Source organism: Arachis stenosperma, chromosome 3 (genome assembly GCF_014773155.1).
Source record: "Arachis stenosperma cultivar V10309 chromosome 3, arast.V10309.gnm1.PFL2, whole genome shotgun sequence".
NCBI lineage: Eukaryota > Viridiplantae > Streptophyta > Magnoliopsida > Fabales > Fabaceae > Arachis > Arachis stenosperma.
This window is the reverse complement of record NC_080379.1, coordinates 167,243,253-167,270,912: the sequence shown is the minus strand read 5'-3', so window position 1 is coordinate 167,270,912 and position 27,660 is coordinate 167,243,253. Positions and strand designations below refer to the sequence as shown.

General features: G+C 36.0%; 5 protein-coding genes across 5 annotated transcripts; 3 read left to right on the top strand and 2 right to left on the bottom strand.

Moving 5' to 3' along the window:
- The first annotated feature begins 215 nt into the window (after positions 1–215).
- Positions 216–3,788, top strand: LOC130970380 (uncharacterized). The gene is made up of 10 exons (XM_057896451.1): positions 216–467; positions 565–645; positions 750–815; positions 944–1,084; positions 1,177–1,290; positions 1,445–1,516; positions 2,004–2,087; positions 2,197–2,297; positions 2,634–2,718; positions 3,202–3,788. Exons 1-10 carry the CDS (start codon positions 384–386, stop codon positions 3,598–3,600), a joined length of 1,227 nt encoding a protein of 408 aa, XP_057752434.1. The 5' UTR covers positions 216–383; the 3' UTR covers positions 3,601–3,788.
- Positions 3,789–5,270: 1,482 nt separating this feature from the next.
- Positions 5,271–6,350, top strand: LOC130967255 (NDR1/HIN1-like protein 13). The gene is made up of 2 exons (XM_057892074.1): positions 5,271–5,930; positions 6,023–6,350. Exons 1-2 carry the CDS (start codon positions 5,271–5,273, stop codon positions 6,107–6,109), a joined length of 747 nt encoding a protein of 248 aa, XP_057748057.1. The 3' UTR covers positions 6,110–6,350.
- A 3,422-nt stretch (positions 6,351–9,772) lies between these two features.
- Positions 9,773–12,307, top strand: LOC130968264 (SEC1 family transport protein SLY1-like). The gene is made up of 2 exons (XM_057893444.1): positions 9,773–9,995; positions 10,093–12,307. The coding sequence occupies exons 1-2, from the start codon at positions 9,965–9,967 to the stop codon at positions 11,925–11,927; spliced, it is 1,866 nt and encodes a 621-aa protein (XP_057749427.1). The 5' UTR covers positions 9,773–9,964; the 3' UTR covers positions 11,928–12,307.
- Positions 12,308–12,790: 483 nt separating this feature from the next.
- On the bottom strand, positions 12,791–16,030 carry LOC130968263 (pentatricopeptide repeat-containing protein At1g62260, mitochondrial). The gene is made up of 3 exons (XM_057893443.1): positions 13,605–16,030; positions 13,453–13,498; positions 12,791–13,336 (listed from the first exon to the last, which is right to left on the bottom strand). Exon 1 carries the CDS (start codon positions 15,737–15,739, stop codon positions 13,775–13,777), a length of 1,965 nt encoding a protein of 654 aa, XP_057749426.1. The 5' UTR covers positions 15,740–16,030; the 3' UTR covers positions 12,791–13,336; positions 13,453–13,498; positions 13,605–13,774.
- Positions 16,031–16,717: 687 nt separating this feature from the next.
- Positions 16,718–20,736, bottom strand: LOC130969219 (60S ribosomal protein L3). Its single transcript, XM_057894860.1, has 5 exons — positions 20,653–20,736; positions 20,370–20,460; positions 18,800–18,910; positions 17,946–18,250; positions 16,718–17,588 (listed from the first exon to the last, which is right to left on the bottom strand). Exons 2-5 carry the CDS (start codon positions 20,452–20,454, stop codon positions 16,920–16,922), a joined length of 1,170 nt encoding a protein of 389 aa, XP_057750843.1. The 5' UTR covers positions 20,455–20,460; positions 20,653–20,736; the 3' UTR covers positions 16,718–16,919.
- Between the last annotated feature and the right edge of the window lie 6,924 nt (positions 20,737–27,660).

The window sequence follows — 27,660 nt, the reverse complement described above, 5'->3', positions numbered from 1 at the left end:
TTTTCGAAAATTTAGCCATCGAAGATAGATTTGATGCAAATCGAAAATTTTTGGAATAAAATTGAAAAAAAATAAAACTTAAGATATTTTAAAATTTTTTGCCAAACTTGACAAAAACTTTATCCATTTTTTTTGGAGACTCTTTTAAAATTATTTTTGTATTGTTACTTGGGATACCATTTTAATAGTTTGTTATAAAATTTGTAATGAGAAGTTCCCGAATTTTTTTCATCCAACGAAAGTTGCAGAAAAAATAAACTTCTTTTGAAAAAAAAAGGGGAAATCTTAAAAAGACGTAAAGAACCCAAGAAGGGTTTAGTTCGGTTCGAAAGAAAGAGAGCGTGTGAGATTGTCTGATTCATTGGAAAAACTGATAAGTGCGGATGGGCAGCAGCGGCACGGCGGTGGAGAAGTCGGAGGAGCAGCTCCGCAATGAGATCGATGAGCTTCTCCGCCAACAGCGCGAGGTCACTCATTACTCTCTTGCCAATTACCACACCACTCTACTTCCACTCTCTCCGATTCATTCATCGATTCTGTTTATTTTTTGTTCAATTTTCTCAGATTACGGAGCGGCTTCGTGATCCTCGAGGCCTTCGAAGGGGTCCCTTCTCAGCTCCTCGCCGACAACCCTTTCCTCCCCATGTCAGTCTCACTCCCCCTCCCCCTTCTTTTTTAGAGCAGAAAATATTATCTTTCTTGTAATCTGAGTTTAGGGCTTTGGTTAAAGAGTGTAATTTGACATACAGGGAGACAGGAATGAACCGGAAGGTCAACCTCCTGCTAAACGCCGACTTTCTTCTGCGGTTGTCAGGGTAATAACATTATAATCTTCTCACTTTCATGTAATTTGGTTCTTTTTGTACATTAGAGGATTAGAATAGATCATAGGAGGAAGCATAAGATATGGTTTAAGTTGATTCTGGCTTATTAATTGATAAAGGTAGAGGAGGAGGGAGAATTGATTCAGGATGATCCTGCTCATGCACCGAAGAGTGTTAACACTAATGGGACCAGTCCTACTAATCAATCTAATTCTCAACACCAGACTGGGTGGTCTAGGAGAGACAGAAATTCCAACATGGTAATTCTCGGCGTATTTGTTTTTGTCGTGACGAACAAGTGTTGCTTCAGAATTTTATATTTCTAATGCTATTGATATGTGCTGTTATCTAGGACTCGGACAATCCTGCTGCAGAACCCGTTCCAAGGGTGTTGCCAAAGAATGATGATCCTCGCTTGGTTAACAGGAACAAGAGAATGCTTGGACAGCTTCTTGGAACTTTGGAGGTACCTTGCATCGGTTACCTAATTCTTTCAACAGAATTGTTGTATAATAAGCTCAACTTAGTGGAGCAAAACTGCTTCTCCTTACATAATCAGTCATTGACTCATTGTTATTATTTCTCAATTTTTATATGTTTTATTTTATGCTTTTTTACAGAAATTTAGAAAGGAAGACATGAAACTCTCAGGAACAGAGGCATACATGCGGAGATCTACTTCTTTGCAAAGGGTAAGTTTGTTTAATCCTGTAATTTATATGAAGTTTATCCAGTCTAAGAACTGTTTTGTGAATATGCATACTTTTATAGACGACTCACTGAAGCATATTGAATTTAGGATTAATACATTATCTGGGTTCATACTTATGCACAAATATCCGTTTGGCATGTTCCTATACCTAGGTATTACTATACAATAGGTATAGATTTTAAATCAAGATTCAGGACTTCTTTTTTATCACTAGCTGATTGTAGGAGCATAAAAATACATTGCAATTTTCCTAATCCATCTTTTCAACTGATAGTTGTGCTCTTTCCTTCCTAATATTTATAAAGTGGCAAAGTGCAGTTAGAGTAACATGAGATTTGTTTGGATGATATGATCACCTCGATTTAAAAAATCGAGAGTTTTTTATTTATATTTTACTTCCTCTCTTTTTGTGTGATAACAGATAAAATTCTTCCTAATAGTTTCAAATACTTTGAAATGTTTCCTAGGCTGAGCAAAGAGCACGTGAAGAAAGCGAAAGGCTAAGGAAAGAAGAGCGTGAACAAATTGCTGAAAAACGCAGGAGAGACTTGGTGGGCTTTCAAATGATACAATACTTTGCTCTTCATAATAGAGAACCAAAATTTCATATGATCTCACTTAACTTGTACTTTTTCTATTTGTTTTCCAATTTTTCATCAGACACTTCGGGCACGTGTGGCTGCTAAAACTGAAGAAAAGAAGCTGGAATTGTTGTTTCTTAAGTGGAGTGAACATCATAAAAAACTTGGAAATTTTATAAGGTTTGTGTTCTTCAAATGTGAACTTGAAGAAGCATGATTCTATTCAAGATGATTTCCTTGTCTGTCACATCAACAACTAGGAATCTTTAGTTTCTAACATCATGAAATGGTTTATTCCTGTGCAGGTTATTTTTAATTTTGGTCCAAAAGTGTCCATATTCACATTTTATTGAGACAAAGATAAGTTTCAGCTCATGTGCATTGTAGTGTTGAAGCAACTTGATGACTGGATGTGTTCTGCTAATTGCAGGATTTTAGGTAGAAATATGAAAGTTTTCCATTGATCTTATTGGACCCTTGTTTGATTGAATATGCTGTCCATTTTTCTCCCCCCAGGACTAAGACAGAGCCTCCCATATATTATTTACCTAAGAAGCCATTACATGAAGATGCTGAGATATTTGAGAAGCAGAAAGAAGAGGTTTGATTCTTGGAACCTGAAAACTAAAAGATGAGACTGCAGACTTGCCATTTGTTATACTAGACCACCATGGGCAGTCGTCCAGCATTAGCTGCCCTGGTCGATTCTCAAGCATTTCTCTATTCTCTTATGTTGCTTTATGGATAAATAAGAGTTCTTACTAGCAAATAGGGGAGCAATTGAGTCAAAGTAGTGACCCTTGTCATATATATATATATATATATATATATATACTTTTTTGGTCTCAAATATACAGAGGGCATACTTGCAAATAGGTGGAAATTTTGGCCAACCAGAGCTGAATTGTGGTCATGTTTTTTCAATAGAATTTTATGATTATTACTTATTATAATTATCAAACTTCCTGTCAAGTTTTTTCAATTTTATTGCTTGCATAATGCAAACAAATCGGTTTGATATTGCCTTTAATATGTAGTACCTATGGTTTTGTTTGTATATGAAATTTGTATTGTCAATTTGTAGGCTTTTCTAGAATGGAAGAATGCAAGGAGAGAGGAAGTGTCTGAGTATCAGAAACAAATTGGGGAGCAGTACCTTGCAAACGTTGAGAAAGATATGGAAAGATGGCAGAATGCAAGAAAAGCTCGGAAAGTAAATAACAACCAGGATTTACAGGAAACCATGGACAAAGAATTGGATACACATAGGCTTGAGCATGGTCCAAAGAAAAGGAAAATACCTGGTGGAAGCAACAATGAAGATGATGAAGATGTAGAAGACATCAATATTGGAGAGGAAGACTTGATGGAGGATGTTTTAGAGGATGATGCTGGTAGAAGAGTTGATGAAACAACCACAGCAGAAGCAAGTAACCCTAGTTATGATCCTGCAGTTGATTCTGATAATGTAGACCAGAAGTGATTGCCAACCAGGTCATGTAGTTTTCAATGATTTTTAATGTTTTGTTGCCTATTCCATGCTTATTCTAGGCTACTATAGATAATTAGATATACTTTTCTTTTAAGCCTTCCATCTTATTACCTTGAGATTATAACATCAAAATGAACCCTTTTCACTTGTTCTTTTATATATTATTGTCTTTTGAATAATCATAGTGATGCACGTGTTTGTTTGTGCCTTTAAGACTCACCAGCCAACCCAGTTTAGGGTCATTTTTAGTCTGCACATTTTGAACTTGCTTTAAGTTTTTGGCTAAGAAGTAAGAATTCCTTGAAAGTTCTGTTGGACGTACCTAGTCTGCTCACGGTTAGCTTAGTTAAGGCGGCAGGGCATCTGGTTCTGCACCACATCAACACCACATGGTACCTGTTCATGTAGCTTTTGTTCATTCACCTTGGAATGGGGCAGTTGTCTCTTCCAGTACTCTTCCAAAGTGGCAGAGTGACTCAAATTCTATTAATTTCTTAGGAGCCCCTCCCCCTCAACCCCTCCCCCCACCACCCCCCAAAAAACCTAAAAAAGGGCTAGATATCCAAATATCTGTCATCAAGACTTTAAACAAAGGCAGGAGGTTGTGTAGGAATCGTTTTTTTATTATTATTGAAATGGGAGAGAGAAGGTTGGAGAGGAACACAGGAAGACATGCATAGCATCTAGAAAGCAATTCAGATACGAGTGTTTTTTTTTTTCAGGAGTCAAGTCATGTATAAGAAAACCAGTTCCTTAATAAGCAAGGTATTTATTACTATATTAAAAAATAACCCTTCTCCACATGCAATGACGAGATCAGCTAGAGCTATAGAAACACAACAGATTCCTCCCCCAAAAGAAAGTGGTGGCCAGTGTAGCTTTTAGAGTTCAGGAAGGAAAGGAAGCCTTTCCAACGAGATGACACAAAAGGTGAACTGAAAGGAAGCTTCCAACGGTGTGGTTTCAGATGAGCCAGCCCAGCCTGTAACACACTATTTTTCTTTTCTTTTCAAGTGTCCAACTTCACTTTGTTTCGATCTTGAATCATTTTATAATTTATATACAACCATTAGTGACGGGCCTAATTTTGGATCTTGCCTAATCAAGGATAGCTTTCCTAATCCCGAGGCAATTTATCGAAAATCCGTTGCATTGTGACATTAGCATAATTATCAGATTGAAGTTGAAACAATAACCAACAGAACATCTTGAGGCTTTTTTTAGACTTTAGTTACTTCCTCATTCACAAATCACAATGAACATTTCCTCACTTTCTGCATATCGAGTTATTGCATAATCTCCCATGTCCACATGTGAAAACCACAGCCAGCAAATTAAAGCAGAATGACAGAATCTCCCTTTGTGTAAAGTAACAATACATACACACACGTTATTAAATCAATTATTAAATTCAACTAAACACTTGTTCCTTCTGAGAGTAAATTTATTAACTGGGAACTAACATGCATACTTTAGAAAGTCCCGTGTGTAATCTTTATCCATTTGAATAAAACCAACAAGCCAGTCCGATCCATAATCATCAAATTAAAAAGCTATATTCCTTCTCACTCGCCCCTCACTAATAACACTCCATTCAAAAATTCTAACTAAACATAACAACAACAGCATTTAGAGAGTAATAAAAAAGAACAAAAATAATGATGACAAGAGGAGGGAACCCACCATTTCAGCCAAACGGGGAGTACCAGATATCAAGGCTACCACCACCACCATCGCATTCCTACCGGCCTCAAAACCGCCAGCACTACGCCCCGCCGCCTTCGCGGCCCCCCTCTTCGTCTTCGAAGTCGTCGTCATGCAAGGCCTGCTGCTGCTGCATGTTCCTGCTGGTCTCCTTCTTGTCCCTCGTTCTCCTTGTAATCCTCTTGGCATTGGTTCTATCCATCAAACCCAAGAAGCCACAGGTAGACCTCATTCAAGTGGACGTACAGTACGTTTCCATCACCTCTAACGACCCCGCAACAACTGCAACTACTGCCACGCTGTCCCTCGCCATTCGGTTACTTTTCGCGGTGGTGAATCCCAACAGGGTTGGGATCCGGTACGGCGATTCCAGGTTCACAGTCATGTACCGCGGAATACCTTTAGCTAGGGTTCTGGTGCCTGGTTTCTACCAGGATCCGCACTGCGTGAAGGACGTCGTCACTGCCGTGGCTGTTGATCGTCTTAACTTGCTTCAGGCTGATGCCGCTGAGTTGATCAGTGATGCAGTCATCAATGACAGGGTCGAGTTTCGGGTTCTTGGTAACGTTGCTGCTAGGATTCGTGTCCTTCGTCTCTTCGATTCTCCTCGTGTTCAGGTTCCTCCATCTTCTTTCTTCCTTAGAGTAATAGTAGTTATCATGAACTCATTTTTAATCTGTAATCTTTTGCTTTGATCTGCACTGTGCAGGTCTCTGTGGATTGTGTTATAGTGATTAGTCCACGAAAGCAGTCTCTGAGTTACAAGCAGTGTGGAATCGATGCATTGAATGTTTAAAGGAAGGTGAAGACTGGGTAGTAGATAGTTGAGAATGGATTATTTGAAATATTTATTATTTAACGGTTTATTATATTATCATTTAACAATTTTTAACTATAAATTTACCTTGAAGACAATGAAGACAACTTGAATTTTCACTTTGAAAGATATTCATGTCATGAAATCATACGAGTTTGGAAGACTACTTCTCAAAAGAGACATCTAACTTATTAGTGATAATATATCATTCAACATTTTGTCAAAGGATATTTGTAGATTTTTTTTTTCTAAATTATTTTTACTTTTCTAAATTGTTACTTCACTTTGTAAGACAAATGTAAAGCAGAGAAAAAAAATTGAGTACCTTGCTTCATTTCTTGTGCTCCCTTCGCCAACTCTATCTCTTTTGAAAGTGTGTGGAAGTGAACTCAAACTGTCTTCATTATTTTTTCCCCTCAAGAATATTCTTTTTTGAAATATAAATATAATATTCTCAATTGGTAAAATTTAAAACATGATTGGCGAAGCAGAGAAATAGATTAACATTTTGAATTTTGGATAGGCTCCATGTTTACTTGATTAATTAGGGGTGTGTTTGGCAAGAAGTACGTTTAACCTTCAAAATCACAGTTACAAAAAAACAACCATTTTTAGTTTATGCGTTTTACTAACAGATTTTTAACCATAAACACTAAATCTTCATTTATCTTTTATCAATTTTATTTTTTATGCATGTTATTGTACTATAACAATGACTAATGTTAATGTACTTTAGAAAAAATAGAATAATATTCTTTAGACAATAATTAAAATACAACAGTTAGAAAATAAATATTGTCATTTTTATTTTGATAAGACCACTCATTTTTATAAATTTATGTAAATATATAATATAAGAAAAGTATATATAAAGTGACATTATCAAAAATAATAGTGACAATATCATTATTCTACTAGTTATTTTAAATTGAAAATTATGATTATTTTAAAAAGATATATACTTTAAATTAAAATTTAAACTCTATATCATGTTATACCATGATAAATTAGACAACCAAACAAATAAATTGTTTTTATAAATCTAAATTATCGATACAAGATATAAAAATATATGCTCAATAAAAATATCATAAAAATAACGTAATTAGACATATAATTTTTATAAAATAACCATTCATATCTTCACATATACACATGTATATACACATGTATATGTTAGATATTAACTTTATTATATATATATATATATATATATATATATATATATATATATATATATGTATAGAACCTTATTATAAGATTTATCTTAAGGAAACTAATAAATTAGGTTCCAATTTGGTATATCTTCTCTTTTCTGTTCAGCAAAAAATACCTGAAAATAAATTTTAAGTGTCTTGAAAATTGTTAATCATAACAAAAAACTATAACAGAAGACTAGTTTACAAGTAATCCGCATCATCACCCAATTTAAAGTGTTGGCTACAAATTTTTGGCAAAGGCCCTAATAGCAAAAATATATATATATAAAAAAACATTCTATTAATCACATGTAAATATAAATTGTTTTTTTAAGGACCAAAGAGAATATGTTATTTTTTGTGGTTATAATGATTTTCCTATACTAATTTTTAATATTATATAAATGGTCTCTAAATTGATAAAATTATAATGAGTGAATTAGAAGATAGCCCAATTATGTTAATAATTGTAAATATAAATTTAATATAAAAAATATGAATTTATTTGTGATAAATACGTATTTAATAAAATTAATTTATTTAATATATATATAAAAGTAAATATCAATTCTAAATAAAAAAATCAGTTATCTCTTTATTTTTTATATTGATAAAAAGAAAAAAATGGTATCAATTTTGTTTATTTTGTTTTAATGCTACCAAAAAAATATATAATTAATTCATATATTTTAACAAAATTATCACTGGAAGTAAATATCAAATTTGAAATTGTTATTTACAAACTATGTAATTTGTATATATTTAAACTAATTTGTAGATAAATATTGGTAACTACATATGTCATGAGTAATACAATTATTAATAATACGATGATATTATTTAATTTATTATTCATTTAATTCTATTAATTAAGTAAATATAGTAAATCTTTTAATTTTTTATATATTTAAAATGAAAAATTTCAATCTTTCTTTTATTTTAAATTAATATAGTAATTAAAGACAAAAAGGTTACACATACATATATTGATTACAGTCTGATTTTAATTCTTTCAAAATAAATAAAAAATAATATATTAGCAAAATCTACACTCTTAATTATAAACTTGTATTTTTGTAAAAATACACATACATATAATAAAAAAAATAAATATTTAAATTTAAAATCTCTTCTTTTACATACAAATATTCAGTGTCATCAAGTTAGTAATTTAATTTTTTTATAACTTAAATAAATTAAACAGTTAGTAATTTAATTTGTTAATCATAAATAAATAATATTTGATATTATAAAATATAAAAAATGCCCTTTTACCTGTAAAATTGTTTAATTGTATTACAAATTTGTTTTTTAATTTTAAAATATTGAAACTCCAAATTTATTTTTAAAAGGTAAATATTTTTTCACATTAAATATAAAAATACCAAAATATCCTTTATATAATAATTTTAAAATTGATTTTGTCTTTGGTAGAAAAAGTAGAGACTGAACCGTTATAAACTAATATTTCAGATTCTATATTATTGACTTATATGAGTCCATATCATAACTATAGTAATTAAAAATTTGGCCCTATATGTATGATGAAAATTTATTTAAGTTAAAACGAGTTGAAAAAGTTGTAAACAATGATCACTATAAATATTTTTATAAAATTTAAAATTTTTTACTATAATTTTTTTTTAACTATTGTACTTATTTGTATAAAGTTTGAAAATTTGTATTGCATTTATTATATTTTGCCATGGATATAACTAGAATAACAAATAAGATTGAAAATAACTAACAAGTACAAGAAAAATTTTTGAACTTTATACACAAATTAATAAATTTTAGTTGTAATTATTATTTTAATTTTATTAATAATTAAGATTTTGTTGTGTATTTATAATTATTATAAATATTTTTATAAAATTTAAAAGTTTTATACTTTTATTGTATTAATAGTTACAACTAATAATGAGTCATTTAAATTCTAATTTTTTTAGTCAATCATTTAAATTTAATGAATTTTTTAAAATAAAATTAGTTAACAAATTAAAAGAACTGACATTTAGAATTTAAATACATTTATAATTATTAATTATGATGCTTCAATTATTTATATTTAGAATTGTTCATATTAATTTAAATTAAATAATATTTAATTGTTATAATTTAGTAAATCTTTAATAATGGTAAATAAGTAGTGATCAATAATTAAAATTATTTGTAGTCAAAGTACTTAATAAATTATTTTAGTCTTGTAAAGAAAATTATACACGTATTTTTAAAATAGTGAGATAAAAAAGTCTTTATTTTATATCATAATAAACAAATTTTTAATAATAATAATAATAATAATAATAATAATAATAATAATAATAAGGAAATGTAATAATAACATTAGTAATAATAATACCAATATAAGTGAAAAATAGATAAATAATAATAAAATATAGCGATATAATAATAGATTAAGTTTTTCTATGGTACTGTTAGCATACTCGAGTCGAGTCCTTTCAAGTCCTGAGCAAAATGGAGCAAACCACTTAGGATCTATAGGTGTGGATCTCGTAGACGCTCCCACAGATCCCAAACCAAAACCCTCGGTTTAATTCGATTTTATCATCTTCACTGTTCTACACTGCACCATCAAATTTCAGATCCATAGAACACAACCGACCAGCCAACCATGTCTCTCAATCTCCGCCAGAAGCAAACCGGTAATGATTCCTCTTTTGCTCTCAATTCAAATGAATGATTACTCCATTTTCAATTCAATGCATTGTGTTTGATGTTGGTTGATTGAATCGGATCCAGAATGCATCGCGAGGATGCTGAACCTGAACCAGCCGATAAACGCGTCATCGACGACGGCGAACGAGGAGGTTTACAAGATCCTGATCTACGACAGGTTCTGCCAGAACATCCTCTCTCCATTGATCCACGTCAAGGACCTCCGCAAGCACGGCGTCACCCTCTACTTCCTCATCGACAAGGACCGCAACCCCGTCCACGACGTCCCCGCCGTCTATTTCATCCAACCAACTCCCAACAACATCAACCGCATCCTCTCCGACGCATCCCGCTCCCTCTACCACTCCTTCCACCTCAACTTCTCAACCTCCATCCCCCGCCCCCTCCTCGAAAACCTCGCATCCGGCACCCTTGCCTCCGATTCCATCCAGCGGATCTCCAAGGTCCACGATCAGTACCTGGAATTCATCACTCTTGAGGACAATTTGTTTTCCTTGGCAGATAAGTCTTGTTTTGTTCAGCTTAATGATCCTTCTGCTGGGGACAGGGAGATTGAGGGGATTGTGGAGAAGGTTGTTAATGGGCTCTTCTGTGTTCTCGCCACTTTGGCTGTTGTGCCAATTATTAGGTGCCCTAGGGGTGGACCAGCTGAGATGGTTGCATCTGCATTGGATCAGAGGCTAAGGGATCATTTGCTGTCTAAGAACAATTTGTTTAGTGAGGCTGGGAATTTTGTTAGCTCGTTTCAGAGGCCAGTGTTGTGTATCTTCGATAGGAACTTTGAGTTGGCAGTGGCGATTCAGCATGATTTTAGGTACCGGCCACTGGTTCATGATGTGCTTGGGTTGAGGTTGAATAGGTTGAATGTCCAAGGGGAGAAGGGTGGGATGAGGTCTTATGAGTTGGATAGTTCTGACCCCTTTTGGGCTGCAAATGGGTCGCTGGAGTTTCCAGCGGTTGCGGAGGAGATTGAGACTCAGCTGAATAAGTATAAGAAGGATGTGGATGAGGTGAACAAGAGGACTGGTGGGACACATGGTGCGGAGTTCGATGGGACAGACTTGATTGGTAACACAAAGCATTTGATGAACGCAGTGAACTCGCTGCCTGAGCTGACAGAAAGGAAGCAGGTTATTGATAAGCATACCAACATTGCCACCACATTGTTGAGTGAGATTAAACAGAGAGCGCTCAATAATTATGTGAAGACAGAGAATGCAATGATGAGAGGGACCCTTGAATGGAAAGACCTTCTTGGCGTGCTTAAGGGACCGGGCACCAAGATGGATAAGCTTCGTTTTGCCATCCTGTATCTTATTTCCTCTGAAACCATTAATCAATCAGAAGTGGACACTGTGGAGGCAGCACTAAGAGAGTCAGAGGTTGATACTGCTGCTTTTCAGTATGTGAAAAAGATCAAGGCATTAAACGCGTCCTTTGCATCGGCAAACTCTGCCAGTAGAAGTAACATTGTTGACTGGGCTGAGAAGCTCTATGGACAGTCAATTAGTGTAGTCACAGCTGGTGTTAAAAATCTGTTATCTGGTGACAAGCAGCTTGCATTGGCAAGGGCAGTTGAAGCCTTGATTGAAGGAAGGCCAAATCCCGAAATAGATTCATATCTTATATTTGATCCACGTGCTCCTAAGTCTGGTTCAGGAACAAGTAGCAGCCATCTGAAGGGGCCCTTTAAGGAAGCAATTGTATTCATGATCGGTGGAGGTAATTATGTTGAATATTGCAGTCTGCAAGAGCTTTCACAACAACAGCAGCCTCCTAAGCACATTATATACGGGGCAACAGAACTCCTGACTGGAGTGGACTTCGTAGAGCAGCTTACAGTGTTGGGACAAAAGATGGGTTTGGGTAACGTTGCTTCTACCTCCTCAGCCCAGTAGTTCAGACATGACCGTATTCACATTTCGGTTTGCCAATTTATTCTTTGGTACACAAACATTGTAGTGAGATAGGGAAATTCAATATGCTTTTGATGATCAACGTCTAGAAAGGATAAAGAGTTTTGTGCTTATATATTGCCTCTTAGATTATAAATCAAAGGGAGCTGCTGATCTCTTATAATTTCCTGTAGTGTAGCTGTTTAAGTTTTTGTTCATTGTATTAAAAGGTTTTCATTTAAAAGCATGATATCTTGCCTATAACACAATCCTCAATGCTTTCATTTCCTGTGTAGTGATGATTGAAAAGGCTCGGTCATTGAATATTATTGATGTACAACTATTATGAGTTTCTGCAATTTGAATCTTATCATTCTTTTAAACGTCTTGTTTAAATTTTTGTCGACAGATTTAGCGAGTCCTACCTCCTCAATCACTTGTATCCAAACCAATCCTTCGGTTGTAGAGTTATTTATATTTATTAGGCTGCTTGTTTCTGTTGTGGCTCTTTCTTAATGTTTCTCTACACTAGCTAAGAAAAAGGTGATAAGTTTGTTGCTAACTGAGTCTGAGTAATACGTGGAATGGACATTGGACGATGAGATGGTTGTATTATAATTTATATGGCTGTCACTCCAGCATTCCTGGCCTTGTTAAGTAGCCGTAATTTGGGCGCTATACTCACAGCCAACAACACTTGGGGTGGGATAAAGGATAAATAGATGGTATTAAATTTGAATTTGAATCCGGTTTTACCAATATAAGTTATTGATTCTTCCTTTCCATTTCACTGTTAAACCAAAATGACCCACCAGTGAGGCAGTGACTCTTGGTGGTGGGGGGATGAAAGTTCGCCTATTGTACATTTAACGTTAAATTTATTCAGAAATTTCTCCAATGACCCCCTAAATTCAATGCAAAAGTATGGTAAATTCGCCATCAAGCATTAACATGATGCAAATTTACATTAACATCTGGTAACACGTTACATCTATCAAAATGAACAATCAGAATTTTTCATTTGACAAAGAAATTGTTGAGGTATGTTTAAGCCTAATATTAACATTGGTTCTCTATGAACATAAGGTGCAAAATGGGTTCTTGAGGTCAATTTCCATCAGAGCTTGATGCTTTATTTTCAATCCAGATTCTACGTATTGCCTAGCTAGCTGCACACGAGATTTTTGAGAAGCTTAAATCTCTTGACAACTGCAAATTATTTGGTATAGTCATAACAAAAACATGATAGTAGCTGTTCAACTTTGCAAGGGAAGACTGCAGCTATTTCTGTTATTATATAGGCAATACTTTCCTACTGCCATTATTCATGACTTCAAATTAATTTGCCAGCGCCACATCCACTTGTAACCGTACTACACAATCCGAGTGCAGGCGATGCCGGAAGCTGCCAGCTGCCAAGTAGACATGCAATCATGATGATATTTGCACATCAGTTTCATAATCACTGAGTTTCTGCTTAGCTCACAAAAGAAAATTTAAATGCAGTTGAAAAATCGTAACAATTTACCGATCTTCTGAGTTGAGACCAGTTATTGCTATTTTGGAAAATATCTCTGCCAAAAGAAACGCAACATTATTTATGTGATCTATGAGAGCAGCATGTAAATGCTAGAATTTCACAGGTTAACCAAGAATCAAAGAAATACTATACAAACTTACCTCAGTTACCTCTGAAAATTTGCCAGAAGCCAAGCTATTTGTCTTTCATGTCAATCAAACTAATACTTAGATGAATATCTACTTTCCAGAGGCAGAGAAACTCGTTTATCCTGCCTTGCAATAATAACAATGTTTTAAGTTGAATGTGATTATCTCTATCAGTAGCATGATTAAGAATCTACCCAACTATACCCTGTCTGCTTCTTGACATTATTTTTTTCCATCAACACTCTCACTCGCTCAGCATCATCCCACTGCCCTAAATTAGCATACATATTATATAACAACACATAAGGAGCTGAACTTTCTGGTTCAAGACGGATCAAAGCTTCAGCTGCTACTTGTGCAAATTCTACCTTGTTATGCACTCTACAACCACCAAGTAATGCACCCCACACAGCCTTATCAGGTTTGAATGGCATGCTTTTTATCACATCCAGAGCTTCCTGAAGCTGCCCCTGCCGTGCCAAGATGTCCACGAGAGAGGCAAAGTGCTCAATTCTTGGCTTGATACCATAGTCCTTAATCATGGAACTGAATTGCCTCCTCCCCTCTTCAACTAATCCTGCATGAGCGCATGCATTCAAGACCGAAATAAAGGTTATATAGGTAGGGTGAATTTTAAGCCTCTGCATCACTTTAAAAAGTTCCAGAGCCTCGGAACCTAGGCCATGAAATGCATAGCCTCCAATCATGGCATTCCAAGTGATCACATCTTTATAAAGTTTCATCTCATTAAACACAATGCATGCATCAGCTATTGCCCCACATCTAGAGTACATGGTAATGAGGGAATTATTTATTGGCATGTCAGGAAGAACAATCTTTGTGATAAACTGATGGATCTGTTTACCAAGGTAGAGATCCACCAATCCAGCACACACACTGAGAATTGATGATAAAGTGTGTCTATCTGGCCTCTCTCCCTCAAGTTGCATCTGAGAAAAGAGCTCAATAGCACCATTATAATCTTCATTTTTTTCATAGCCAGCTATTACAGAGTTCCATGAAATCAGGTTTTTGTTGGGCATCCTCAAGAAGAAATCTTTTGCAAGTCCTAAATCACCATTTTGTGAATACCCGGATATTATTGAATTCCATGAAAGTGCATCAGGACTTGGCATTTCAAGGAAAAGCTTCGAAGCTTCTTCCATATCTGACACCTGAACATAGCCACTGATCATGGTGTTCCAAGTACAAGTATCTCGCTCAGTCATCCTGTCAAAGAGCTCCCTAGCAGAAACAATGTCTCCTGTTTTCACATAGCACATCATCATTGAATTCCATGAGACCACATTTCTCCTGAATCTCCTTTCGCTCTTATTTCCATCTTCACCTTGATAATCTGGAATCTCATCGAAAAGGCACCGAGCTTCTTCCACCATACCTTTTTGGCCATATCCTGCGATCAAGGTGTTGTAAGCTGCAACCAAATCATCCTTCCCATCATCTCCCTCCCCACATTCATGCAAAATCTTAGCAGCAACATTCAACTTACCATTTCTCACAAGCCCTGATATAAGCGCATTGAAAGAAGCTGAATCGCGCACCGGAATCCTCCTAAAAGATTCAACAGCTGAATCCACATCGCCATTCAACAAAAACCCAGTGATCAAAGCATTGGAGGACACCACATTTGGCTCAGGCATGGCATCAAATAGCTTCAAAGCCTCCTTCATCCTCCCATTCTTGGCATACCCACTGATAACTGTGTTCCAAGAAACACAATCACGTTCCTGCATTTCATCAAACAGCTTCCTACCCTCCTCAATGTACCTACTTCCGCGGCATGAAAAGTAACCCGAAATGATGAGGTTCCAAGACACGATATCCCTTTGGGGCATTTCATCGAACAGTTGCCGTGCCTTGGCAATCTCTCTGCGATGCACATAACCACTCATCATCGAGTTCCAAGTAACGGTGTTTCGTTGGTTCATGGAATCAAAAAGTGCTCTGGCTTCGCTTAATCTACCGATTCGAATCAAATGTGAAATCTTCTTGTTTGCGTGGTATAGTAAAGGTGGCGTTTTGTGGGATTTGGTGACAGAAGCTAAGCTGCGACAGCATGAGATGCAAGGGAATTGGAGTATGTTTCTGCTTCTTAGTTTCCTTAGAGCACCGTACAACGGCGCCATTCTCGAAACGAGAACGGAGGGGAGGAGGACTTGCCGTCGCGGTTGCCGAAATTGTTATTTGGTTTCTGTTAGTTAACAAGCGAACAACAAAGTTAGAACCTTACAGTACGTGTGGGACGGAGGCGGAGGCAGTGGTACCCGCAACGGGAGAGGTACTGAGGTAACAACAACTTTACATGTTGGACATGGGGATGTAGTGATCATGTTTGTACTTCCAATTTCAAGGGATGATCATGCATTAATGGATTCATCCATTTAAAAATGTTACAGCATATGAAGTTTATCGTTTTGGCTTTGCTTTTGTATTACTAGTGTGTTTTTACGAATAATAACATGAGAAAGCTATTTATTGAAAAGAGCCAACTCCAACATATCGAATTTCATTTTTAGTTTTGAAATTCCAAAGATTTGGATAATATTTTTTTTTTTTAATAACAGACATCATTTTTAGTTTTAAAATTCAAAAGATTAGAATAATAATTTTGTTTTAAATAAATCTATTTTTCAACTAATTAACTCTAGTTGACTCACTCCTAATTGATTTCAATCTCACCTCAACTTTTTGTAACAAAAAAAAAATGAAACACAACAACAACAACAACAACAACAATAATAATAATAATAATAATAATAATAATAATAATAATAATAAATGATTCATTTTTATTAACGAGAAGAATTAATAAAATATTAAATAATTAACAAGATTATAATGCTATATAAACAAATTCCATTAAATAAATATATACAAGATTACATTTAGTAACCAATTGTCTAATTTTCTTTTCATTCCCCCTGGCAAAAATAGGAAATTTAAGAATTGATCATCTTTTAATTACCAAATCATTAACAAGAAGATACTTATTTTAAACAAAATAAATAAACTAAATCAAATTACCTGTAATTGTTTTTGAAACTTCTTCAGAGCGTATAAAATAAACAAAAACTTCTCCAAATAAAGATAAAATAGAACGAGTATTTCGAAATAATTTAATATTTTAATTATAATCCATGCAAAACCGGAACAAATTCAGGCAAAACTTAAAAAAAGAACTAGTGTTCCAAGCCAAGACATCACTGTAAAAAGTGCCCCCTTTTTAGTATTTTAATTTTGGACTACCAATGTTCTGATAGATCATATAAATATAACAAACAGCAAAAATACTACAACAGCAACGAATCAGGCCTTCAAGCGACCGAAAAACTTCTGCTTCTCTTGAGTGGTCTGGAAACGCCCATGTCCAAACTTGGAAGAGGTGTCGATGAACTTGAGCTTGATGTCCTCAAGAGCCACGCGAGAGGTCTGCTTCAATAGTGACTGACGAAGAGTCAGAACCCGCTTTTTAGGTCCAATACAGCATCCCCTGACCATAATGTAATCATCCTTTACCACACCATAATGAGGAAAACCACCCATGGGGGTAATCTCCTTCTCCGTCCTGTCAAATTCGGTGATGGCAGTGTGTGATTCTTGACCTGACTTGCCAAGCTTGTAGATCTTTTTATTCAACTCAGTTCGGTGATGATATCCATTCTGCCCAGCCCTAGCAACTGTGAAAGAAACACGAGCAGGATGCCAAGCACCAATACAAGCAACCTTCCTTAGACCCCTGTGTGTCTTGCGTGGAAGGCGAGTGACACCCCATCTAGTTACAACACCTTCATAACCTTTACCCTTGGTCACACCAATGATGTCTATCATCTCATCTTTTTGGAAAACAGCATCAACTGGGATTTGCTTCTCAAAGAAGCCATAAGCATAGTCCACTTTCTGTGCAATAGTCCCACCATTGACTTGGATCTCCATCAAATGTGCCTTCTTCTGTTTAAGACCCTTCAACTTCCTTATCTTCATTAAACCAAAAAAATACATAAACACATCACGTCAGAGTATAGAAGGAGAGGCTTGTAAATCATTTAAGAAAAAAGAGGGATCCTTTATAACACAAACAAACCTGACATCATAAACAAATACTACTTATTTAATTAGAAGAGTTATTCACCATATGGCAAAGACACCATCAAAAGTAAGCTACATAAGAAAGATGTATGGGTTACCGAGTCATGGTTGAATAGTGCCACAAAGGCATTGTAGATGTATGACTCGGCTCAGCTTTACTGGACACCTCTCACAAATTTCCCAAATGTATCAAACGTTTACATGAGAAGATGCAAGATATCAGAAAAATAGAATTAATTGACTTACCTGTGTATGAGCCAGAATGCGAATGACAGTTGCATATTTTTTCAATTTCTCAAGTTGGGATTCAATATCTTTCTTCCCCTCCTCAGTTTCATACTTTTTTGAATACTTGTTAAATGCTTTCTTTTTGGATTTGCACCAGTTCTTGTAAAATCGCCTCTTGACTTCCTCACTTAAATGCTGAGCCCAAACAGTATTCAAAGTGCGAAGACCGCGGGGTGTCTTCACATATCCTACAACTCCAACAACCACCAATGGAGGGGTCTCAATGATGGTAACAGCCTCACATGTCTCCTTCTTATGAAGCTCTGTAATTACATAGAATACGATCCATGATATATATATATATATAGAGAGAGAGAGAGAGAGAGAGAGAGAGATAAAGCACAGTTGGTAAACAAAATACTAGATCCACATAAAATGATCATATGGTGATAATTAAGAGTAGATTATAAAAGCAGGGATATCAAGATTATAAAAGGCATCGCAAATATTTTCCACACCAGATACAGATACCTAGTAATTAAACATAATCAAACAAGGCGATATTATTGAAATTTAATTCATGTTTACAAGTGCCAGCAAAGAAAACTAACATATTGTTCTAAAATGATATAGCTCACAAATAGTTGTTTATGGTATTTAAGTTCAAACAAATTATTTAAACAAAAAATAGGTTTGGGACTATAAAGATTTTATATTGACTGGGAAAATTATGTTAAGCTACATAACTGCAAAATACCATAGCTGGTCAATATAGTTAACAAGAGCACTCGCTATAGTATCATGTTATCAAAATTATTAACTAGAAGCTATCATGATACCACTTACAGACATCAACAAAATAACATGCTTACTTGATCCAGGCTTTTCAACTTCTCTAACAATGTGGGTCATTCCAGCCTTGTAACCCAGGAAGGCAGTAAGTCTGCAAGGTTTAGTAGGATCATCTTTTGGGAAAGCCTTCACTGCAGTAGCAAAAAGAAAATTTCGTAAGGGGGATCGAATAAAACACACATTGAAACCCAATCCACATCAACCAGGTGAAAAATTACATAGATCAGTGCACTTCAGGAAAAACTACAGAAATTTCGGATATAAAACATTCAGACATTAAAAAATTACAGATATATATTTGAACTAAAAGTCCTCTCTGATTGCAAAGGAGGTTCATGTAAAGGTGAAGCAAGAAAGAGACAAAATAAAAAGGGCCTGGAACACCTTTGCTCAAAAGAGTGAGGTGGAAGTACCATTAGTTACTTACCTTGGGCAAGAGAGCTAACAATCCATTGCAAGATGTTTTAAGTGAACAAGGTAATCAACATATTCTACTAATGCTTAAATATTAATTATAAATAATAACGTATAAAAAGTGTTTAAAACCATAGAAGAAGATATGAATCAGTCTTATAGAAAAAAATCATTTGATTTTGACTCGTTTATATTAACTACTAAATGCTTTTTCAATAATAGGAGCAATCAAAATTTCTAATGTACACAAAGAACAAATATCACAGAACTGAAAGCCTGCAAAATATATTAGCATGGAGAATTAAATATCCACACATATCAAATGCCTGGAGAGAAGAAAAAAATGAACCCATACAGTTAAGTCCTGGAAATCTATACCAGCTCTTAAGGTTGGAATCTAAGTAATTCATTAAAAAATAAATTTAGCTTGATGACTGATTTAAAGTTCATGGTTACTACTGTAACTATGTAACTATAAAAGCTTACTTTTAGCCAGCTCAAATATAAAGTTGGTCAAATATATTTGATAATTGCTACAAATGCATATAAATAAACATGAACCACAGTAATGCAGCATATTCCCTCCTATAAATATCAATATTAGAAATTAGAAAATCATATTAAATTTGAACATTGGAAAAAATATATTTTAGAAATAAAAATAGAAAACATATATGTGCAAATGTATATAGTTCACAGGAGATATAACCTCAAATATGATAAAAGAAAAAAGTGTTTCCAACTACACATTGCAACACAATAATCATATCAGCAACTCCATGCAATGACGAAGAAATGCTTCCATACCAAAGGCCTATGGCAAAATCTATGCCAATTCTCTGGCTCCTTTATGTGTTCCGTTCCAAAAAATCCCCACAGAGGAATTTGGATAGAAGGGCCGTTTCAAAGACTCCAGCCTTGATAAACTAATCAGTTCTTTCTGGAAGCAATTTCACTCATCAACATGAAATGGCAATTCAATGATTATGCATCAACAAATGCACATGCCATAAACCTTTTAACTTTTAAAACAAAAAATAGGAACCGTTCAAAAACATGTAACTGTAGAAGGTTATATCATTTCCGAAAACCTCTTTCACACATATCGGTTAAATACTTCAGCTAATTTCACTAACTAGCTCAAACAAGAAAACCAAACACAAAGACGCATATAACCTTTTCCACGATGACGAGAAGCTCGCTTCCTTGGAAGAAAGCCAAGAGAACCGTGTCTCGGGTGCTCGAACTTCCTGTGAGACATCTTAACCTAACTCAACCAGAGAAGAAGAATTAATCCGTAAACGCATATCTAACATGACATAACTGTAACAGATCCATCAAAGTAACAAGAAAGGCAACGTGAATTGTAATATCCTCCGTAGTAAATTAATTAAGATCCATAATGTCAAATGCACGCAGATCGGAGCATAAATTTAATTGACGAAAATTGATAACGCACCTAAAGAGAGGGAGAAGGAGCAGATTTCAATGGGGATTGAGTATTGGATGCGCAGCTCTCAGCAAAGTGAGGTCAATTTCTCAGATGAGACACTGCGTTTATATATAGAGTGCTAGCGTGCTGTAGCGCCGCGCTTCCAACTGTGTTGTGCCCTAAAAATGAAACGGGCTTTCGCATCAAAACTTTTTCTAACAGATCCAACTAATTGGGCCCCAAATAACCAAACCATGACCATCAGGCCCTAAAATCCATGAAAATTAATATCTACTATATATCAATTGTATTTATCGATCTTTAATTAAAAAATTGATGATGATGATGATATTATACCAAAAACAAAATCCATAACATTAAACTAAAAATGTTAGCGTGGGATTGGTTTGTATTTTTTTTTTAATATTTTTGTTTTAAAATTTTACAAAAAAAAATTAGTGAAAACAATAAAATTTTAGATTTTATTTTTATCTCGTATTGTCTCTTTCTTAGGGGTGATAATGGGGCAGATTTTTGCTCTATTCGATCCCGCCCTACCTTTCAATAACCCGCTCCGCTCTTACCCTAGGTAGTAAATGGTTGAATTCTAACCCGTTCATGTGGGTACCCGCTCCTATAATTATTAAAATCTAATAAATAAAATTAAATTTCAAAATTTATATAACCATGTTACATACATAACATAAATTAAAGTAAAATTTTAAATATAATACAATATTATATATATATATATATATTGTTAGAAACAAGAGAGATATCTGAGAGAAGTGTGTTGTGTATTATTCAGTGTAATCAAATGTACAATATACAAGGGGTATTTATAGGTGCTAGATGAATCAACGTAATAAAGACATAGAATCTTACAATTAATATACAGATATGCTATAAATATAAACGATACTAATTAATTCTAATGATTCTCTAACATCCCCCCTCAAACTCAAGTGGGAGCTAAGGATACCAGCTTGAGTTTGGATAACAAAGTCCGAAAACGAGTCGGATGATGAGCTTTCGTGAAGATATCAGCAGTCTGATCCAGTGTTCCAACAGCAATGAGACGAATAGCATCAATAAGAATTCGTTGCCGAACAAAGTGACAATCAATCTCAATGTGTTTGGTGCGTTCATGAAACACATCATTATGGGCAATCTGAATAGCACTGCGGTTATCACAAAAAACATCAGTAGGAGAGGATTGAGGAGCACCCAGATCTTCGAGAAGCCAACGAACCGAGAGAACCTCAGCAGTGGTGTCAGCGAGGGCACGGTATTCAGCTTCTGTGCTTGACCGAGCGGTGAAGGTCTGCTTCTTAGCACGCCAAGAAATGAAAGCGTCGCCAAGGAACAAACAGTAACCAGTAGTGGAACGACGATCAATGGGATCACCAGCCCAATCAGCATCGGAGTATGCCTGAAGTGTCAAAGAGGAATGGGCAGAAAAATAAAGGCCATGAAATAGAGTACCTTTGACGTAGCGAAGAATGCGCAAAGCTGCCGCATAGTGAGTAGCACGAGGAGCTGACAAGAACTGGCTGAGAACATGAACTGGATAGGCAATGTCTGGTCGGGTGACAGTCAAGTAGACAAGACCGCCAACTAACTGTCGGTAGAGAGTCGGATTATCCAAAGCAGTGCCATCCATAGGAGTAAATCGAACATTAGGCTTAATAGGAGTAGACTCAGTGCGACTATCTGTAATCCCAGCGCGAGCAAGAAGATCTGAAGCATACTTAGCCTGAGAGAGATAGATGCCATCATCTGTGGAGATGACCTCGAGACCAAGAAAATAGCTGAGAGAACCAAGATCTTTCATCTCAAAGGTATGGTGAAGTGAGGTATTCAGTTCAGAGATACCGTCAACATCATCTCCAGTAATGATCATGTCATCAACATATAAAAGTAGAAGGACAACTCCTCGTTCGCTTTTACGAATGAAGAGAGCATTCTCATGAGGACTAGAAGTGAAACCAAGATTGCATATGGTAGTGCTGAACTTGTCAAACCATTCACGAGGGGCTTGCTTAAGTCCATAGAGCGCCTTGCGAAGGAGACAAACCTTACGAGAAGGACAAGGATATCCCGGAGGTGGTTTCATATAGACTTTCTGTTTCAAGTCCCCATTGAGAAATGCATTCTTCACATCCATCTGACTAAGAGACCATTTTTTAACTGCGGCAATGGCAAGGAGAGCTCTAACAGATGTAAGGCGAGTAGGTGTAAAAGTCTCTTCATAATCAATACCATACTCTTGCGTGCAACCTTGAGCAACCAAGCGAGCCTTATAACGGTCAATAGAGCCATCAGAGCGAGTCTTGATCTTGTATACCCATCTACTGCCCACAACTTTCTGATCATAAGGAGGATCAACCAAATCCCAAGCATGTGCTTTTTCAAGTGCCTGTATTTCTTCCTGCATTGCTTTTTGCCAATTTGGATTTGTGGAGGCTTCTTTGAATGACTTAGATTCATGTTGATAAATAATAGTAGAAAAGCAATGATAATCAAGAAGATGAGGAGGTGGATTTCTTACCCGAGAAGAACGAATGAGAGGAGGAGGCATGACGGTATGAGTGGGATCGTCGTCCGGTCTAGAGTCATCAGGAGATGGAGAAGGCGGTGGAGCAGGAGCCTCGAGGGGTGGAGTTGGGATAGACCCTGTAGTATCATCACTAGGGAAGAGATCAACGTTTGGGTTAGTAAAAATGGTGACGGAGTAGAAGGAATGGACTCAAAAGAGGAAAAACTAGAGAACATGTGATGCTCCCAGAAGACAACATGACGAGATATACGAATACGGCAAGAGATAGGATCCCAACAACGATAACCCTTATGTTTAGAAGCATAACCTAGAAAATAACACATGCGAGCCCTAGGTTCAAGCTTATTGTGTTCATGAGGCTGAAGAAGGACAAAGCAGACACAACCAAAAACACGGAGGGAACTGTAATCAGGAGAAGTACGATAAAGACGCTCAAAGGGAGTAGTGTTACCAAGGACAGAAGAAGGGAGTCTATTGATAGCATGAACAGCAGTGAGAACAGCTTCACCCCAAGCACGCTCAGGATAGGAAGAGGAAATAAGCATCGCACGGACAGAGTCAAGAATATGACGGTGTTTACGCTCAGCTCTGCCATTTTGTTGGGAGGTACCAGGACAAGAAAACTCGGACAAAGTACCCTGTTCAGCGAGAAAATTTAAAAGTTTGGAGTCACGATATTCCATAGCATTATCACGTCTGAAAATTTTAATGACCTTTGAAAACTGAGTTCGAACCATAGTGGCAAAGTTAATGTAAATCTGAGGCAATTCACAACGATTAGTCATCAAATAAACCCAAGTAAAACGTGAATAATCATCAATAAAGACGACAAAATATCGAGCCCCTCCCATAGAAGCGGAGGGAGCGGGGCCCTAAACATCAGAATGAATAAGATCAAAAGGAGAGCATACAATAGAGGAATTATTATTAAAGGATAAGGCAGGTTGTTTTACTGTGTGACAAGAAATGCAATCTAAAGACTCATTTTGAACTTTACCTAAAACACCCGTAGAGATAAGAGGACGCAATTTTCCTAAGGAGCTATGAGCAAGGCGACGGTGCCACAGGTGAAGAGTAGATGGAGAGGAAACAACACAGAGATTTGTAGAGGGAACATAAAGATTCTCGAGCTCAAATAAGCGTCCGACCTTACAGCCAATCCCAATGATCTTTTCCGTCCGACGATCCTGCACACGACAACCAGAAATAGAAAAAATGACATCAAAACCGAGTTCAACAAGTTGACCGACAGAGATAAGATTAAAATTTAATTATGGAATAAAATAAGCATCAGAAAGATGAATATTGGACTGTGAAATAATCCCGTGATGTGTTGCATGCAAGAGGGAACCATTAGCAGTGTTGACAGAAGGTGCATTTGTAGTGGGAGACAACGACGAAAAGAGATGACGCAGAGGAGACATATGATTGAAATAACCAGAGTCAAAATTAGGATTTTGGTTAGTAAAGAATGTCATAAAAACAGTCGCGTTGTAGATATAGTCTCTAAACCGACAAAAATCCCTTCGTACAAACGTTTTGGTTGTCACAAGTAACAAACTCCTAAATAAATTGATAACCGAAGTATTTAAACCTCGGGTCGTCTTCTCAAGGAATTGCAGGGAGGTATGTTCTTATTATTGGCTATGAAAAAGGTAAAATTGGGGCTTTGAAAGTAAGGTGGGAATATATTATATGACAAGTAAAATAAAATAATAATAGTTGTAAAATAAACCTTTGGCAAGGTAAAAGAACTGGAGGTCCTTTCCTAGTTATCCTTATCAATTGTGATGAGAATTGGATTTTTCTCCCACTTTGTTAACCTCTAACTATGAAGGTAAGTTAAGCGGATGAATTCCAATTTTCAATCAACAATGAGTTTGATAACTCTAGAGTCACCAATTATTTAACCAAAGCCAAAATGAAAGAAAATTGAAACTGCTGGAATAAAAATGCCTTCAGATGGGAAGCAATAATCATATAAATAAAAGAAAGTAATACTAAACTGAAATACCTCAAATTATAATAAATAGAACATTCAAATCTTAACATGAAAAGTTCATAAGCCAATTGGGCAACATAAATCAAATACAAATAAAAGTATTAGAGTAAATAAAAATAAAAGAGAAACATAAATTAAGGGAATATTGAACCTGGATCGAGAGTCACTCTTAAAAACTAAGAGAAATCCTAAATCCTAATCCTAAGAGAGAGGAGAGAACCTTTCTCTCTAAAAACTACATCTAAAACATGAAAAGTGAATTATGAGTGAATCCTTATGAATACATGCATTCTCCCACTTTATAGCCTCTAATCTGTGTGTTCTGCGCTGAAAACTGGGTCAAAAGCAGCTCAGAAGTCACTTCCAGCGCTTTCTGGTCCGTACAGGTCGCGGAAAAGTGACGCGGCCGCATGGCTCACGCGGCCGCGCGGGTTGCGTTCCTGCCAGGTCACGCGTTCGCGTCGCCTGGCGTCAGGGCAGCTATGAAAAATTATATATCAAATCGAAGCCCCGGACGTTAGCTTACCAACGCAACTGGAACCGCGTCGTTTGAACCTCTGTAGCTAAAGTTATCGCTGTTTGAGTGCGAAGAGGTCAGGCTGGACAACTTAGCAGTTTCTCCAACTTCTTGTATTCCTTCCACTTTTGCATGCTTCCTTTCCATCCTTTGAGCCATTCCTGCCTTGTAATCTCTTAAAACACTTAACACACATATCAAGACATCTAATGGTATAAAAGGAGAATTAATATTAATAAAATTAAGGTCAAAGAAGCATGTTTTCAATCAAAGCACATAATTAGGAGGGAAAATGTAAAACATGCAAATAGTATGAATAAGTGGGTAAAGAGTAGATAAAAACCACTCAATTGAGCACAAGATAAACCATGAAATATGGGTTTATCAACCTCCCCACACTTAAACATTAGCATGTCCTCATGCTAAGCTCAAGAGAAACTATAAAGATGAAGAGGAATGATAGAATGTATGAGATGCAACCTATGAATGCAACTAAATGAAAAATGTTTCTACTTACTTGGTTAAAAGCAAATAAATCCCCAAGAATAAATATGAACTGGATTTCACTAATTCAAATCATAAAAATGAAGTACAAATAGACTTGTAGAAGAAAATAGCTCATGAAAGCCGGGAACAAAGAATCGAGCATCGAACCCTCACTTAGTAGTGTATATCACTCTAATCACTCAAGTGTTTTAGGTTCGATTCTCTCAATTCTTTACTAACCTTGCTTTCTAAGGCTTGCTCTTCATCTAACAATCAACATAAATTTAATGCATAAATACACATATCAAGAGGTCTTTTAAGGGTTGTAATGGGATTAGGGTCAAGGTAGGATTGTATTTGGCCAAGTGGACTAAAATCTGAATCCTTAATTAACTTAAAATTTCCCACCTAACTTAAACAATCCATGTAATCATAATACAACATCTAACCATCCATTAACCATGTTTTCCACATATTCATGCATTCTAATTTCAAGTATAACTCATATGCATTGCTTTCACTTACTTTGGGGCATTTTGTCCCCTTTCACTTATTTTGCTCTTTTTTTGTTATATATATTTTTTTTTCTTTTGTTTTTCTCAATGCATATGATTAATTTATTGAATGCATGAACATGTCCTAAACATTTCTTTCACATTTTCAGAAAATTCTAACATACTCAATTCTCAAACCAGATGTTTCCAAACCCACTCTTCCCCATACTTAATTCATAAGCATTCTCACTAATCTAAGCCTGGGTGGGAGAGCTACGGCGTGACACGTGGCAGAAGCGAAGCCGTCGATCTGGGGCGCTGATCCAACGGCCATGGATACGTCTGGAAGGAGAACTGATGAACGCGGACAGCCAACTTTGGGCGGCGCGTGGCGGCGCGTCCGACGTCTTCAGGCGATGATTTTGGTGGCGTTGGAAAGCCTACAACGAGAACAACGCTTTGGTGGCGGCGATGACTAACGAAAACGTCAGAAACAGAACAAAAAAGGAGGGCAAAGAGGCACGGGTGGAATTTGGAAGGGAGATCAACCTGGTCATGGCAGCAGCTTGCGGCGGCGCGTGGAAGCGCTTTTGGCGGCAGATGGCGGCGATTCTGGTTGCGATGAAATCACGGCGACAAGACGAACAAGATGATCATGGGAGTGACGAACCAAAGCGTCGATAAGGGAACGAAAAAAGAGGCCAAAAAATACTGCCGGAAAGAGACACAAAGGGGGTTATGAACGAGTATTCATGGAAAAAAAAAGGCCTAAGCTCATGATACTAAGTTAGAAACAAGAGAGATATATGAGAGAAGTGTGTTGTGTATTATTCAGTGTGATCAAATGTACAATATACAAGGGGTATTTATAAGTGCTAGATGAATCAACGTAATAAAGGCATAGAATCTTACAATTAATATACAGATATGCTATAAATATAAACGATACTAATACGATACTAATTAATTCTAATGA